The sequence below is a fragment of the Gymnoscopelus microlampas genome (assembly GCF_963454915.1).
Source record: "Gymnoscopelus microlampas genome assembly, chromosome: 12".
NCBI classification, from domain to species: domain Eukaryota; kingdom Metazoa; phylum Chordata; class Actinopteri; order Myctophiformes; family Myctophidae; genus Gymnoscopelus; species Gymnoscopelus microlampas.
The window spans coordinates 25,641,070-25,658,519 of record NC_139949.1 but is presented as its reverse complement, the minus strand read 5'-3'; the positions used below and the strand labels follow the sequence as shown (position 1 = coordinate 25,658,519).

Sequence of the window (17,450 nt, the reverse complement as noted above, 5' to 3'; positions counted from 1 at the left end):
GATATCTTGCTAATTTTTGTCTTACACTGTGTATGTCTTTGTTACCTTACATTACAACTTGCTGCTATAACATTAAATAAACCTCCAAAACTTGCTGATGCAAACTTGATGTGGACTTGCTGTGGACACACATTATCATCCATATTGGTCTCACTGGCAGTGATTACACAATTCATGAAAACAATGTCCTCCTCCTGTTGGATTTGGTGTTTGTAATCTGTATTGAATGTCAGGAGGAGGTTTGATCTTATAGAGGAAGCTGTGTCATTCTCAAATAGTTTTTTTTTTTATCCATTCCGGAAACTAATAATCAGCTTTTACCTTTTTGGACAATTCTCACAATAGGAATACATACAACATACTGTCAATAACAACATTATCATCAGGTAGAAATAGCATTAGTTAGCAGTGACACAAAAAAATCATGTCATGTCATACGTACGGTATGTGATCAGCTCCATATACGGTATGGAATGTATGGAAGAAATGTGGGTTATAAGTCAGGTGTAATGTGTAGGAATATGGAATTGTTATGTACACACACTCACCTGAAGGAGGCTAGTAATCAAAATGTTTTAACATGAACAGTAACAGTCTGCCCGCCCCCCTCCCCCCAACACATGTTTAAAGCCTGATTTATAGTTCGCCGCACGACGGTGTCACATCGAAAACAGCCGATCGATGGACAGAGTATAAATTAGGTATAGGAGTCCCCCAAAATGGAAATTAGCTAGCCTTTATACAGTAGCTCTAGCAAATGCAGTACTGAATCATTGGTGGTTATCAACTGAAGGGCTGGTCTTTTCCAAACTGTGTTTATTTTATGTAAATGCTTCAGATCAGTATGCTTGAGGTATTTGCTTCTGTATATACAGTAATTGGTACACTACAAACATTTTTATGCTGTATTTATGGCTTTCTTATTCATGAAATGCTGAAACTCACCGGAGCTACGTGCAATTTTCAATAAAATGTGAGCAGAAATGTGAATAACCGATGATGTGGAAAGAAAAAAAATGTCATGCACCTTTTGTTTTGCACTAATGTACCGCCCCATACAGTGTAAAACAATAGTGGTGATGCAGGGTCAACCCTATTTAAAAAGAAAAAAAAGAAAAAAAGAAAAGAAAGAAAAAAACATTCATGTATCCCGTATTGCACAAAGTCTGCACAACTCAATGTATGTTTTAATAATGTCCATTTTAATTCTGATTTGTTTATTGAAATGACTGATTAACATCTGCCAATATCTGTCTGTGGATATATAAAATATGGTATTGTCTCATAAACTCTCTTCATCCCTTAATTTTGCTATTGTCTTTTTTTACCCCCTCCTTTCTATGGCCAAAGCATAAACACAGTGTTCTAGTAAAATAATGTAAACTTGACTAGTAAAATGCACACAAAAAGGTCCACTTTTTGTCTTTACCATGACTATCAATGAGCAGACATATTAAATATAAATTAAATAGACATTTGCAACAAAGTAGATCACTTTTCAAAGAGAGCAGACCTACAAGCTAACTTGTAGATCTGTTCTTTTAGAGTAGGCCATGGTCTACTCTACCCCACCTTCAGAGCCAGCCACTGCTGTGTGGCTACTCTCAAGGTGGGGTCCAGGCTAGGGACCTATTATAACTCTATGCTAGGGACCCTCTGGTTTCCTTGAAGGGGTTCTAAATGGACCCTTACAGGTCTGTAACTCAGAGAGTGTACAAATGGACCCTTGCATGTCCATTTGGTTCCATTTGTACACTATCAGAGTTATGGGGGGTCCTTGAAATTAAAATGTTTGACAACTAGACCAAGGAAGGACAGTCGACATTGTTAATTTTACATCCACTAGATGGAGCCAGAGATTATATTAAAACCGAGTAGCGCGATGATTCCTACACACATTTACAACCTTTCTACCAGTGTTGCCATGTCTGCTTATCATAAGCGACGTTGGGCTTATTTTTCTGTAAAGGTACTTGTAAAATGTTGGCAGTTGCGGGCTGCGGTTTTTGGGGCTTGATTCTAAAGTGTAGTTTCTTATTTGGGACTTGTTACCTATTGTTGGTTATAAACCAGCGTTTCTCAAACATTTTCAAATCAAGGGCCCCCAGATTAATATGTATTTGTCTGCGGACCCCCATCTGAAAATGCCATTTTCAGATTTACATTTTATGCCAATGTATTGTATATGTTTAAAGCCAAGGGCAAAGCCAAAGGGCTCGCTTCTTTTGGGCTTGTGTTCCTTGACACGGTTGCTTCTTTCTCTCTCAAAAGCTGGCAACACTGATTAACAACCTTTCCACTTGTGTGATGTACCCGCTTCTCTTCTCGACTAAACAACTTCAACCTGACGACACCAGTGAGACCAAGACAATTCCATTCTGAACCAAAGTGGACCAGTCCAGGCCACAGCAGCCACAGCCACACACACACACAGGTTCCAGGCAGGCAACCAGTGTGTGTTCCGTTCTGTTGCCGTGCGGGTTGGCAGCCATTGTCTGGGAGCGAGTTGGTCGTTAAACGACTTTTCTTCCTTACCTTAAAAAAAAGATGGCCAGCTGGGGCAGGGCTGCTGCTGTCTGGCGGAACTTTCTGAGGAGGCCGCGGGCTCTGGTAGGGGTTGTGGTGGGGGGACCACCGCGTCGTGCCGTGCTGGGGGGTCCGGTGCCAGGTGCTGTGGTGGTGGTGGGCTCACTGGTCGGAACGGGACTGATGTATTATTATCAACACAACGCGCTGCCCTTCACCGTCCATGCAGACACAGAGGAGGAACTCACAGTAAGTTGATGTTTAGCTACTGTTAGCTCTCTTAGAGACAGTAGAGAGAGACAAACACGTGTATGAATGACCCGTAATGTACATTGTAATATTGACATTCTCATGGTGATGTTATTATCTGTTTTAGATGTTTTGTTGTTGTATAGCGTAAGTATGTCTGTGTCTGATAAATGCGCAACTTCCATCAGAGAAAGAGGGCGTGAACATATAGCATACCGACTGTGTTTACATGCCTTCTACTACTAGTACTCGCTCGTTTAATGCGCATGCGTGCGGCACGCACACGTCACGCAGGCCCTATGTATGTAACATCACAGGCATTCACAGCTATTCTATCCTGACTGAATTTGTGTATGAAAGCTCATATTTCGGCCAATGTGATTACAAGATCATTATGATGAGAAACCGAAATAATTAACAAAAATGAAAAAATAATAAAAAATAGAAACTATTAACTCATTATGAGATAGTCATTATGTTTTAGAAGGTTTCTCATTATTTTTAGATTAGCTAAAGCAGCCTTCTGAGTCATTTTCAGATCATGAATGTCAGTTATCGGTTTGACTTTATTGTAAATGTTGAGGCCATGCTTTGGTGACCAGAAGAATGGACACCTGAGAATTTGGGGAGAAGACAGGTCAGGTGGATTTAGTTTTTGGTGTAGTGTGGTCATGGACTCAGACCTGAATTTTAACAGACACATAAAATTACAAAGTCAGCCAAGACTGTCAGAGATTTCTTTTATTGATCCTGACATTTTGCATATCTCTGCATAACAGTCATGGCCACTTCCCCCAAATAATATTTGGAATTTCGTGTTCCATGTCTGCCCAGTCTTTTTTGGTGCAGAGATTTACTAAGTGCCCACAATGTTTTGATGTCCACTGTTCTTGTATTCCATGCTTTACGTTGTGCCAGCCTGACGTGCCTGTGTTCTTTCAGGATGCTGCAGCGCCCCAGCAGCTGTCTGCTAGAAGGATTCGTTTCAACCAGTTTGCATCGATGACATATGAAAAGGAGCCATACATGACACCACGGGACTTCCTCTTCTCAGTGATGCTGGAGGATGTTGACCGTAAGAAACAGCATGTTTCTGTTCTTATAGTCGGTTTATACTTCTTCGAACAACCGCGTCGCTTGCTGAAAACAGCAGATTTTCAGTATATGACAGAGTACAAATTAACCATTAGACCAGTCATACCCTCACCATAGTCTCCGTCTCATCCAACTATATCCAGCTCTTTGTCTTGAGACTGAGGCAACCTGTCAACTGTGCTGCTACTAACAGATCAAATGTGGGCTGCAGATGTAAGCCCATCTTCCCCACCATACCACATTGCTTCAATCTGTGAAAACACCTAATCATCTAAAGTACAGCCAACTTCCAAGCATAACCACTCCCTTTCAGGAATGTGGCTGATGCAGTTTTAATAACATGAACCATAGCATCCCTATTCTGGGGCAAACATTTGGCAAAAATGGCAGGTCTACTGTACAAGCTCACTACGCATCACGTAACATTGCAACACGTTGTGAGCTTGTAGAGGAACTATTTTCTGCAAAGATATTTGGTGTAGAGGGGGAAAATGAGTTGGCCTAGTAAAGGCCTCTGGGGGACTTGGGCCAATAAAAGATACAGGGTTTAAGTTGTTACATTAGTGGCATTGTGGGATATTTCCTAAATTGATCGATTTTCTATAATGCCAGCAGATAGTGCAAGGGTGTTCCCAGATAATAAAGGGGACACAGAAAAAACATTACTAGACAGAAAAATATGTTTTTCTAGACCAGATCAGGTGATAATCTTTGTAATTATATTTTTTGCCATTCCCTCATTTACTGTAGGAAAGCTGCTGAAGAAAGTTTTAACTAAAAAGGTGCGTATTTACATTGCCAGAGTGTGAAACGTTGAATTTAAACTGCACAAGAGCACTAGTCTTCGAATTAAATGTGTCTCTTTCTTGTGGGTATATATGTGCAGGATGTTGAGGAAATGTTGAATGTTGCCTCACGAGCACAAGCTGGCGATGATCTGTTCAGAAACATTGGAGACATTGGTAAGAACAATCCCTACAACAGCATAAAAATACCAATGAAAAAAAAAAGTAAACTGCAGTCGCCAGTCAAGTATGTAATATATCTATTTAAGAGAGTTGAACTATTAGTTTTTCATGTATAGTGTATATGGACCACATGTATGCTGTTATGCACTATATCTAAACTTCAATTAGCTCCAATTAAGTTATGTTGAATTACTCTAGAAATCATAAAATAAGGCTTTTGTTTGTTGTTCAGTACACCTCGATGAACGCACAATGTGCATGCAAGACCAGGCAGTTACCAAGAAATCAATAAATCGTTCTACTAATTATCAGATGGACAGTAGCATTTTTCTTCCAGATTATTCATGAAAAAACCTTGCTAGTTTTTGTTTGTCAGTACAATAATAATAGCTACATTGCATCCATACAGTAGCACATGTGTACATTGCGATGTCAATGCTGAAACACTAGGTTGTGCAGCCCTAATATTAAGATGTACCGCATAATGTATTGTCTCTTGCAGGTTTGATATCCTATACGGAGTACCTGTTCCTGCTGACTATTCTGACCAGTAAGTTTTTGAACATTGCATGTGCTGCGATGCAGTTTACCTCGGAAGCTACATTTAACCACTTAAACCCTATATACTTCATTGACTGGAGTCCCGCAGGGGTCTATTCTAGGCCCCGCCCTTTCCCCCCCTCTATACCAAATGTCTTAGCTGAAAATAGCTATATTGGCAGAATGTTCACCCCCAGAATGGGGACGCTAGGGTTCATGTGGTTAAATAATACTTACCTGTCTAGTGGTTATAAAACCTACTGTACCTTTTTGTTGGAGTTGTGGAATGTCAACTTTATTTGAGTTTAGTCTGTTAACCCTTTAAGACCTGGATTTTTTAGATTTGAGCTAAAAAGCATTATTTTACACTTTGGCTATTCAAAAATAGCAGATCTACAAGCTCATAGCGCGGCACCAAGTGCCGCGCTATGAACTTGTAGATCTGCTATTTTTGAAAAATCGCGAAAGTGTGCAAATCTTTGAATATATATATTTTTAAAGCGAACATTTTTAACTAAAATCTTTGCTTCTGGGGGTCCCTGGAACAAAATATTTTGATGGGGGTCCGCGTCCAAATACATATAATTTTGGGGGTCCTTAACATGAAAACGATTGAGCACCACTGATATAGAAACATACGTTTTTCAGAATACTGTTGAGATTTAGGAGACATGTAGAATCGGCTTCAGGTCTCAATGGGTTAAAAGCATGGTGTGACTCAAAGGTGCAGTACTAGTAGCATCTCTTTCTTTTGGTAGAAATATACAAGACATTGCATTTTGTTGTACTTTCACTCTTCAACATGGCTTTGCTTTCTGCCATGGGACTGCTACTCTCTGGACCAGCATGTTGTGTACTGTTGTGAAACTCTCTACAGCAGAAACCTTGTAACAGATAATGCATTGCTCTTTCAGAGCCAGGCACTGGATTTCATATAGCTTTCAAAATGCTTGATATTGATGGCAATGAGCAGGTGGACAGAAAGGAGTTTCTGACGGTAAGCATTTTTATTTGGGGCTCAAATGTGACTTACATTTTGGCATAATTATATGGTGCGATAATACGATTGTATTGACTGAGTTTAATTTATATATTTCAGTACCTAACCTTTGAACTGACATGAGAACAATAGAATAAATTGCTCAGTTTATTGCTTTATATTATAGTAAATACAATCACAAATTCTTTGAGTATCTGTATGCACATTTAAATTGTAAAATATTACTACCTTTAATGCTGCCTCAAGTACTGATGCTGCCATAATTGTAAGTATGGACAGATGGTGCCATCGCCACCTGGAAGGTGAGGGAAACTACTGCTAGTTGGCCATATCTGTTTTATTATTTGCCATGTCTTTGCATCTTTCCTGCCTCAATTAGATGGCAAATCATATGAACTATATTGGATGTTGTGCATTGGTTTAAAAAAAGTAACCACTCAACCAACGCCAATACTGTGGATCCATATCTTGTGCATACATTTCACCAGGACTGACCATCTGGCGTGACGACTGTCTGTGTGGGTTTTGCCATGATTATTCTTGGCTACTTTTAAACAGACTGCATGCTACCATATGGACCACATTGTTGTGATCTGGCTTTGTTCGCAAGCTTAACCACTTAAGCCCTATATGCTTTGTCGTATGACACAAACAAAAATAGCTTATCTACAAACTCACAATGTGTTGCGATGTGATGCGTTGTGAACTTGTACATCTACTATTTTTGAAAAAATTTAATAAAAAAATATTTAGAATTTTTGCCCAAAATGCGGACACCTGGGTTTATGTGGTTAAATGCATCTGGTGAATAAAGATTGCCGCTGCATGCATTACTATGTATTCTTGTTTTAGTTGAGTGTTTTTAGTTTAAATCAATATACCATACATTCCAAATAATTCTCCATTTCTGTTAACATTGGTTTGTAATACAGTGGTTCAGTAAGTGGTATGCAAGGTAAGCATTTGTTAATAAAGTGAACTGTAATATTGTTAAGAAAACATTGTATGATTTCTCTCGTTGAGTAGAAGTTGTTTCTTTTCTTTTTTTAAACTGAAGCTCAAGAAAATCATTGGAAAAAGAAAGGACAAAGTTCCAAAGGACGACTCCACAGATGTACGTAAACATGGTGTCATTTTATCAGCATATGAATATTATTAATAACGCATGGAACATAATGAACCCATCAAGACCTGAGGCCGATTCTACAAATGCCGTCTAAATTAGTAGTTCTCACACTTTCAAGATTTTTCAAAAATGTAAAAAAATAGCAAATGTACAAGTTTGCAGCACGGCACGAAGTGATGCACTGTGAGTTTGTATATCTGCTATTTTTGAATAGCCAAGGCAAAAATATAAAATGACACCGGTTTCCTGGTTTTAATGGGTTCATTTTTTATCCTTTTTGAAATGTTGTCAGTGGCAGCAGAGTGTAAGGCCTAGGCACTGTAGCCAGCCCGTTAACATGGTGAAAAATGATGACGAATGATGATATTTAGAATAACTGGTGCAAGAAACATTGCAATGTTCAATCTCTCCTATTGTAGAAACCTGCTGATGAGGGGGATGGCGTGTACACTACACTACAAGCCTTCTTTTTTGGGAGGAATGGGGAACAAAAGTTGCAGTATAAGGAATTCCGCAGGTAAAAGGAGCAGTCTTCTGTTACTTGCTGTTATTGTCTAACTATAAATTGAAAAAACCTCTGTGTGCACGTGTGTGTGCGCATGTGTGTGTGTGTGTGAGTGAGAATGTACTTTATTCACTGTCCGAGTTAAATGAACCCTGAGGATATTACAATGTAGATTGGGGTCCCAGAGATAATAAAGAATATATCAAATGGGGGTCCGTGGCCTAATGTGCACGTATATCAAACTGGGGGTCCTTGAAATTCAAAAGGTTGAGAATCACTGCTATACGGTAGCATTGTTACACGGTAGTGTGAACAATAAAATAGCCAAAGGCTTTGGTTCTAAACAGTGACCAGAAATGGGGAAATACCACACAAAACCACACAGTAGACAGGAGTACAAAAAGTCAATGTTCGTTTATTCAACCTAAAATCTAATAAAAAGACAGGGCAGTGACTTTTGAGGGGAATGCAAATAGTTCAATGGCCAACTTTTCAAAAGGGGGGAAAGTGTCTTCAGAGTCGTCCACTTAGTTCCATAAAGCACTGTAAGATACAGAGTCAATTAGTGCCACAGGTTCCAGGATAACATCCCATTCAAACATTCAAATGTCCGTTGCCAGTAACATCCAATGGTAGCAGTAAAGTGTCTTGTGCCAGGAATATCCAACTACAGTAGTGCAAGTGGCAATACATGAGTTTGTACTTCCCTTTCCATTGGGGTTCAGTTGGTTCCTGCCTGAGGCCCGTCCTCCCTCCTCTGTCCTTGCTGGGGGTCTGTGCACGTCCGTGGTCTCAACAAAATCTGGCTTCCTCTGCAGCAGTGGCCTTTTTATAGCAGAGCCGACCAGCCTGGCACCAATTGCAGCCTGCAACAGTGATTAGCTCCTGCCCTGCACCTTTCCAATTGGGGAGGAGTCCTGCATGCTGAGCTATTACAGCATTAGACTGGCTTTCAAATCACTGCAACTCAAAATAACATATTAAAGTCAAGAAAACATGCACACAACGTCAAAAATAATACAAGCCAGCTAAATAAATAGTCTGTCAGCATGACAGCATCACCAGTATAGTATGTCTATCACCATTTCTCTTCTCCTTTAGGTTCATGGAGGACCTGCAGTCTGAAGTACATGAGATGGAGTTCCTCCGGTTCTCTAAGGGTATGGATACCATGCGAAGGGAGGACTTTGCCGAGTGGCTACTGAACTACACCAATGAGGAAGATAATAAGGCTTACTGGGAGAACATGAGGAAGAAGATCCCTGCTGGTCAGGTACAGTACAAGGACAAACATCACTGTACAGCAGTGGTTCCCAACCTTTTTTCCTTGGAGCCCCCCTTTCTTCTTATGTCAGACACAAGCTGAGATCCCCCACACGTGTGTGCATGCCTGCACGCATCCACACACGCACAGTGGATGCTGTTGTTGACTATTTTTTACAATGTAATGACATGGCCAAAATAGGGATGCCATATTGAAAGTGGATGAAAGCAAGTTATAATTTTGTTCAACTTGTTTAAAATGTTGGACTACCTCCAAACAGACATGGCCTCATGCCCCCCCCCTGTGATATTTGGTGCCCCCCCCCAAGGAGCTGCTGTACAGTTAGAAAAATGGATAGAAGGAACAGATTTAGTTTGACGCTAAAGTCTGATCTATTGACCATATTATTCATCATGTGGCAGCCATTTTGCTCTTATATCATCGTCGGTAGGGGGGACCTCATCCCATCAGGGTGGGGTTCACCAGCCCTGAGTATGATGTAAGAAGAATACAATGGTCGCCATGTGAATTTGATCAAGTTAACACATTACCCGAAAGTGATGTCACACATTTTCTCTTCCAGAGCATCACATTTGCTGAGTTCAAAGCATTCTGCCTCTTCACCAACAATCTGGAGGATTTTGCCTTCTCAATCAAAATGATCAGTCAGGCCAATCGTCCCATTGGAATGGGTAAGGCTTGATTTATAAAAAATAATCAATCTACGACCAATCTAAAGCACAACGCTTATAGATCGGCTATTGCTAGTGCACGACACCAATTCAAAACCATGTATTGAAAGGCGTTTATGGCTTCTCCCACCATTTGCATCTTAACGTAAATGAATGGAAAATGTATAGGTAACTATTTGCCTCATCACATGCATTTCCTTCTGTTTTATGCAGTCCGGTTTAAGCGAGCTGTGAAGATTGCAACAGGGCATGACCTGTCAGACAATGTGTTGGACACTGTATTTAAGATCTTTGATATGGATGGAGACAATTGCTTGAGTCACAAGGAGTTCATCAATGTGATGGAAGACAGGGTACTACGGGGTCTCAAGGTAAACAAGTTGAACTTGTATAAACTGTAATACAATATTATAATATCATTTTGTTAGAATTGTAGGTGTAGTCTGTATCTAAATGCTGTGCAGGCAAGGATGAATAAACAATTGTTATAATAGCGTCGTCTTCCCTTTCACAGCAGTTGTAGAAAAAGGAATATTGTAGGCTAATGTGTCAGCCCATATTGGCGATCCTGCACATAGTCTGCCGTCTAGTGATTATTTAATACCCGTAGAACTGTCAATAAACTGGGCTTGCAGAAACGACTCTACAATCCACCTAGGTTATTTTCTTTTCCAGACTTGATTGCAGCAGCTATGTACAGCATGTAATACAACGTTTGAATTCTGTCATACCTGCAGGTGCAGCCCCAGGCTGGCTTCTCTGGCTACTGGAAGTGTGTGAAGCGAGAAATGCTGAAGGGTGCTCAAGAGGCTATGCGGGAAACGGGAAGCCCCTTCTGAGGCGTCATCTGATAGATGAAATAGCATCCCTACTCAACATATTATGTGACAATTTAATGTGAACTACAGACGGGTGACAAACTAAAGGAAAAACATGAATTCTAACAGTGGAGAAACATAGCATGTGTATCTGCTTCCATACAGGTGTGCTGCATGATGCAATTAAGCTATCACTTGTCCCCTTATCCAAAGGGTTATTACAAATCAATACAAAGTTATTGAGTGATCACCTTTTTCCTGAGATAAACATTTCTATACTGATGGGAGTGGTCTCTTTACAGTACAATCTCAGAACCCAGAGACAACTGAAAAGGAAAAACAGCTATCTCTAGTGCAGAATCTGTTCTTGAGAGATTACTTACAGTATGACAATGCTCCCATTCACAGGGCACGAGTGGGTACTGAATACTTAGCTATTGCCTTTGCAATCAAAAGATCTCAACCCAATTGAACACATGGGAGATTTACTGTTATACTGATGCTAGACAGCACTCTCCAAAACATGAATGAGGGAATGTTTTATTCGAAGGTTGTTTCATCCCTCCAGTAAAGTTCCAGACTTGTACAATCATGCCAAGGCACGTTGAAGCTATTCTGGTGACTCATGGCGACCCAGCACCTTACTTAATACACTTAATTTGTCACCCATCTGTATGTGAAATGTAAACTAGGGATTAAACCACATTCTATGTACAGATGTTTACAAAACATGTTGAGAATATGCATATATATTACTAGCATGTTGTGCTGCAATATAAGTCCAATATCTTTGGGTGTGGGTTTTGTTTACATTTTTAATGTGGTATTTGTTGGCGTTGCTTAAGACTTGTTCCATTCATGCATTTTATATCAACAATCGGTCACTGCTTTCATAATTGTTGCGAACATTTCGCTACTTTCCTGCAGCGTGTTTACAAAACTGGTTAACTGTGGTCTAGGGCTAAGATAAATAAAAAGTGGAATCTGAATAACTAGCCTGGGTGGAAAGTCATTTTAGGTTCACTAAAATCAGTGTTCATTTAACTCGGTGTACCTTACATTTGTACACTCAGAGGCAAATGGATAAATTACCCCCCCACAAAAGAAACCATTTCAGCAAAATGACACAAGCACCATAACTACAATAACTATTCTGTCATTTATTATAGAGTCGAGTATGTGGATTAACCATTGACAATTGTGGTGCTAATTATCTTACCATATATAGAATCCAAAGTAAATATTTAACTAAAAAACTTCTGTGATAGATGAAGACATTAGTGACTGATGCCAAGGTTATCAGTGAATACAGCATACACAGCTACAATACAATAAAATTACATGGAGCATGAAGCCATCTTTGGTCTTCTTATCACTTACTATAAACAAATACATATAAATTTGTATTGTATCAAAAATAGAAATTACAGAGCCATTGAAAGTAAATTCACATTTTTGACATACAATATATGTAATAAAGAGCATACCTAAGAGACGTTTGTGATTACATTTTCAAACCTTGGCTTTAAGGACCTAATGGTTTTGTCATATTTTGGACATTCACTTTTTTTCTTTTTCTGTTTGAATAATTGTGTGATTCTGTCAAACCATATACTATCAATATTGGTGTTATTCACTTGAAGAATGCACAGTATGCAACCTTTTCTTTAATGGAAACAATGAAAAACAGATTGTCATTCTCAAAACACAGCTGTGCTTTCAATCCACGGCTTTTAAAACAAGGCCTCATGAAACGCCTATGTTTGATGCATGGGACAAGGTGGTATTTCTATGGGAGGCAGCCTATAGGTCTTAAGTACTAGCTTAAATGTGAGCCAGGCCCAAACCAATAGACAGGTGGCCCTCTCTGAAGAAGTGCACTGTTCCTCTTTTTAAACTGGTGTTTCCATGGGTATCTGGGTTTCTGGTCATTCTGACAGTTCAATGCACCTTAGAGGCACAAAATGAAATGTAGCCGAGTGGACCTCTGGGTAAGAAATAAGGGAAGTGCTTTCAAAGTGTTGTTTGATCCACTGCGGAGAAAGAAGGGAGAAAAATGAAAAATATTTCATTAACCAGGTAAGAAAACAATATTGTGTATTTGAAGGGACAGTAAACGTTGTTTTCTCAACGATCACACACACCCATTTCTGTTGAAAACTTTCAATTTATGCCATCTTTCAATGATTAAATGGTTTGAAAAGCTCATAGATGAGAGCATCCCCAGATGCTCCTAATGCATTCATTGTGCAGCTGGCTGAACGAACAGATCAACAGCCTTTCTTCTGTTTAAAGATAATTGCATTCTTCCAACTTTTGTGTTACTATGGGAGCATGTCATAGCGTCAAGTGTAACCAACCCGTTAAAATTTGGGTTGCTTAGGAAGAACAATATTTACATGTAGGCTACAATGCCAATTTTGGACAGTCATCAGAAAGCAATAGAAAATACTTTTAATAAAAAATACTTTTACATTTTTTTAGAATATGCTTATAATGGATGTCACAGATTTGCGAGTGCAATTCTGTGTCCCACTCTGCATTACCTACCATGAATGCATACCTTTATAACATGCCACCACCTAAACATGCAAGTACTCAATATATTTCATACATTTTATTGACCCCATATTGACCAATTTCCAAACTACCTCTAAAGAGTCTGCAACCCACAATCATAACCACAATCTTGATTGCTAATGATCTCTTTAGGCCTTTCCACATTTCAGTGCTTGTGGTACATATGACTTCAAATCACTATGGTATGTTTACAAAGACAAAGGCCAGTTAAGGTCTTTCCACTGGTAAGATGCCTAAATGCAGAGGAGTGGGCCATGGGACAAATTATCACATCAACATTCTGACTCATCAAATAGACATACTCCTGCTGTTGAATTTCAAGTTAGGCACGATTCAAGCATATTTGTTTTCTCACTCTCATTTGCATGGAAAATAGCTGCTTGAAGCAAGAATTTTACATCTGTTTGTATGTACTTTAACAGCACAGCAGTATGTTTCATACAGAACCAGGGCCAGGTAGGGATGTTAACCCATTTAGACCTGGAACGCATCTGTACCACTTTAGGTTTCTTTGGCTATTCAAAAATAGCAGATATACAAGCTCATGGTGCCGCGCTATGAGCTTGTAGATCTGCTATTTTTGAAAAATCGTTAATTTTTTTTCTTTTTTTTTTTTCTTCAAAAATCTGTTTAGATTTAGAAAACATTTTAAGAATCGGACTCAGGCCTTAATGGGTTAAGTCATATTATACTATATTATAGTCTTTTATATTAATGTTACCCTATTTCTACTAGTTGTTCGCTGCACTTACCTGTATCTTTGATTCATCCATACTGCTGTGCTGCTATGCCAACTGAATTTCCCTCGGGGTAAATTAAGGTATATTTATGACTGATAAAATAGATCTTTGTTTCCTCTACATGTTTGTTTATCCTTTTAAGTTAAATGCTTTAAAGTTTTAGTGATTGCCATTTTTTTGGGCAATCATAAGCAATCATAAGCAAGTGATTGACAATTTGGGGGTGATCAAACCTGCATTTAGACCACAGCTGTACAATCTTTAGTATGTTTCAATTGGCAATTTTCGACTAACCATAACAAGTAACCACATTGGAAGACACTTTCATAACATGAAAATGTTTCATTGCTTCCAAACCAAGTTTTCTAATGCAACATTATGCCTAGAAAATTATGCCTAGAAAATGTAATGATTATGATTAATTGAATGAATAATGTGCATATTGAGAAGAAAATGTTCATAGAATACTATGAGCATTTCCTTCTCCTTGAAATTATACACACTTGAATGCAACAAAATGGTTTGTTTTTGTTTTTTTTAAAGAAAAGGCTGTGCACCATCAATCCCAGTAGGTACATGGGCCTACATAATGAAACCCTAACTTAAAGGGATATCACTTTAGAGGGTCTTTATATCCCTTTAAAGACTAAATCAAGTTTCCTCACCATGTTACCATTTGCCACAACAGGACTGAGAGGTCAGGGGTCATTCTCCTTCTTCACCGTCACATCTCCATCTCCTGCCAGGATGGTGGAGATCTCTCCCTGCATGAACGCCCAAGGCACGGTGGATCCAGATAGGGGACAACGCTCGCCACTGGGGCAGTACACTTCCCCACCTGGACCTTGGCTGCGAATGGAGCCTCTGGTACAGGGGAAGCAGAACTTGTGGTGTGGGACAGAGGGACACTGAACAAAATGAGTGTCCTCCAAGCGCTCTCGGCAGAGGGTGCAGCAGAGCAGAGCACCTTGAGTGCTGTTTCCTGACTCCCCAGGATTGCTGCTGCTTGGCCCCACAGCACTAGAACCCTGCCCAGTGGCTGCCTGGGAGACGGAGGAAGAGGCCGTGGAGGGACTCCCACTGGTGGGACGGCCGGCTGTAGAAGAGTGGGCCGCAGAAATGCTGGGGCTATCTCTGGCCATTTGGCTGGAGCTCAAGCTGTCAGCTACACCCATGAGGGCTGAGATGGGTGAGGGCTGGCTATGTAAACGGGGTGGTCCCTCCTGTGCAGCAGGTACTCCAGAGAGAGGCTCCATACCTGGGTAAGCGCGCCAGGGTTCACGGGCTTGGTGATCTGGTCTCCCTTCACTCTCTCCATTCTCAGAACCGGGTGATGCTTTGCGTCGTCGCGTGGTGCTCTTTGGAGGCACAGACCGGCCGGCAGCTGCCATTTGCATACCTGTGTCAGGGTATGGCTGTGGTAGCACCTCTGGGATGGGGGGCTCCTTAAAAAAGCGCACACCATCATTCAACAGCTCTGTAAGCCCACGCCAGTCCCCTGTGCCTTGTCGTTTCTCGTATTCCATGTAGCGCAGTCCAGAGTTCACCGCTTTACCTGCATCTTTGGCCGAGTCACGGAACATCTGCCTGACCAGATCTGGGATGCCTGAGAACACCAATCCCGAGCCGATGGGATACTCTACAAAGACCTTCAGCTCAAAATCAGGGTTTGTGCTAGCATCAAAGGCTAGAACACGCCCCATGAGATTATGGTCTTTCCTGAAGCGTACATTAAAGGGCACACAGCCACTGAGGGTTACAAGCACATCCCGAACCGCTTTGGGGCGGTTTGGCCAACCTTCAGCCCTGCTCCGGGCGCTCTCAGCCAGCTCAGCCATCACTTCGTTATTCCTCCAGACCCCTGCATCCAGACCCACCAACGAAGAAGTGCTAGCTCCTACGCCCATTGACACAACCTGTCTTCTTCCACCGTCACTCATTATAGGGCCAGCTGAGACAGCAATAGGTGGGGCTCCAGCCCTGGAGCCTGACAACGGGGCCAAAAGGCCATGAGGGGCCCCTACTAACCCCTGAGCCAACAAGGCGTGGGGTATAGTCCCGTGCAGAGCAGGCACTGCCCCCGCCATAGCCCGGCGAGTGTTGGGGCTCTGTCGGCTGCCCTCGGACATGGCCACATCCTCAGCCCTGTGCAGACCATTGGGGAGACGAGGGGAAACCCCATATTCCCCCCTCCCCCTGTCTAAACGTTCTGCATGCTGCCGCCCTCCCTCCATAGGCCCACCTGAGCTGGGTTTCCCTTGCTGCTGCTGCTGCTGCTGTGGACCGGGCGACCTGCCGTCTAGCACCCCATGGGTGCTCTTCAGTTGCCTGGCAGTCTCGATGAGGAGCTCGATCCTGTCCGCCCCGTCGTAGTTCACACAGCCCCGGCACACCGCTTCGCTGAACTCCCAGAGCATCGCCCACGGCATCTTGGGCAGATCGCAGAGGTAGCACCATTGCCGTCTGGAGGATGCCTGCGAGGCGGAGGACATGTTGTTTACAGGCCCCTCGCACAAACTTTCTTCGGAGGCCTAAGCGACACGGTCCTTCGTTTTGGCGAGAATTCTTCACTATCCGGACACGCTTAAAGCCACATGCCTCGAGTTTAATGGTAACAATCGAACTACAACTAAGAATGAAAGGCGAATTTAGCTTACAGCATTTAAAAGTTAACGACGTCTTCTTTCTGGATTTGTTCGTGTCGGTCTGTCTGGAAGGAAGTAAAATGTTATAAGACACCGGATATACCTACGCCACAGCGCGTGGGGCATTGTGGGGGATGTAGTTTTTCCTGAGCGACATGTAGTCGGTGGTGGAAAAAGTACTAAAAATGTTTACTTAAGTAAAAGTATCAATACCGCAATGTAGGAATACTCTGTTACAAGTAAGAATCCGCAATTCAAAATCTACTTGAGTAAAAGTATTGGTATCAAAATGTACTTAAAGTTCCAAAATAGAAAGTACTCATTATGCAGACTGTCCCATTTCACAAGTTTTCAAATGTATAAAATGTATACAAATCTTTTGAAAATAGCAGATCTACAAGTGAGCTTGTAGATCGGCTATTTTCAAATGGCCGAATGTATGTTTTGTAATAATTAATCAAAAGCTACAAAGTAACTAGTAATTTAAGTTTTCAAATAATTGTCGTGGAGTAAAAGTACAATATTTGCCTCTGAGATGGAGTAGAAGTAAAAGTACTGAACATTGGAAGTACTCTTGTACAGTAAAATACCTAAAAATTGTACTTAAATACAGTACTTGAGTACATGTACTTGATATTACTTTACACCACTGCATAGTGATGAATGGATGAATGTCACCTGACACTTTCTACATGTTTTGGT

At 41.0% G+C, this 17,450-nt stretch overlaps 2 protein-coding genes across 3 annotated transcripts; one reads left to right on the top strand and one right to left on the bottom strand.

The window, feature by feature from the left end:
• Positions 1-2,284: 2,284 nt before the first annotated feature.
• LOC311056873 (calcium uptake protein 2, mitochondrial-like) lies at positions 2,285-12,799 on the top strand. 2 transcript variants are annotated; one of them, XR_014601918.1, is made up of 13 exons: positions 2,285-2,775; positions 3,718-3,850; positions 4,621-4,652; positions 4,757-4,832; positions 5,341-5,388; positions 6,293-6,375; positions 7,436-7,492; positions 7,924-8,021; positions 9,111-9,282; positions 9,857-9,965; positions 10,179-10,336; positions 10,703-11,073; positions 11,158-12,799. XR_014601918.1 is itself a non-coding variant. In XM_084073714.1 (12 exons), the coding sequence occupies exons 1-12, from the start codon at positions 2,548-2,550 to the stop codon at positions 10,802-10,804; spliced, it is 1,296 nt and encodes a 431-aa protein (XP_083929840.1). In that variant the 5' UTR covers positions 2,285-2,547; the 3' UTR covers positions 10,805-12,799. The 2 variants fall into 2 exon arrangements, 1 of the variants encoding a protein (XP_083929840.1); XM_084073714.1 differs by having other exon boundaries at positions 10,703-12,799.
• On the bottom strand, positions 11,929-16,850 carry LOC311056872 (interferon regulatory factor 2-binding protein 1-like). Its single transcript, XM_084073713.1, has 2 exons — positions 14,769-16,850; positions 11,929-12,816 (listed from the first exon to the last, which is right to left on the bottom strand). The coding sequence occupies exon 1, from the start codon at positions 16,593-16,595 to the stop codon at positions 14,802-14,804; it is 1,794 nt and encodes a 597-aa protein (XP_083929839.1). The 5' UTR covers positions 16,596-16,850; the 3' UTR covers positions 11,929-12,816; positions 14,769-14,801.
• Between the last annotated feature and the right edge of the window lie 600 nt (positions 16,851-17,450).

What these genes read in the sequence shown, in the direction of transcription:
- LOC311056873 (XM_084073714.1), top strand. Translation starts at nt 2,548, where the DNA reads ATGGCCAGCTGGGGCAGGGCTGCTGCTGTCTGGCGGAACTTTCTGAGG. An exon ending in CAAAGGACGACTCCACAGAT is followed by an intron (nt 7,493 to 7,923) that starts GTACGTAAACAT and finishes CTCCTATTGTAG; the next exon opens with AAACCTGCTGATGAGGGGGA. An exon ending in CAATCGTCCCATTGGAATGG is followed by an intron (nt 9,966 to 10,178) that starts GTAAGGCTTGAT and finishes TGTTTTATGCAG; the next exon opens with TCCGGTTTAAGCGAGCTGTG.
- LOC311056872 (XM_084073713.1), bottom strand. Translation starts at nt 16,595, where the DNA reads ATGTCCTCCGCCTCGCAGGCATCCTCCAGACGGCAATGGTGCTACCTC.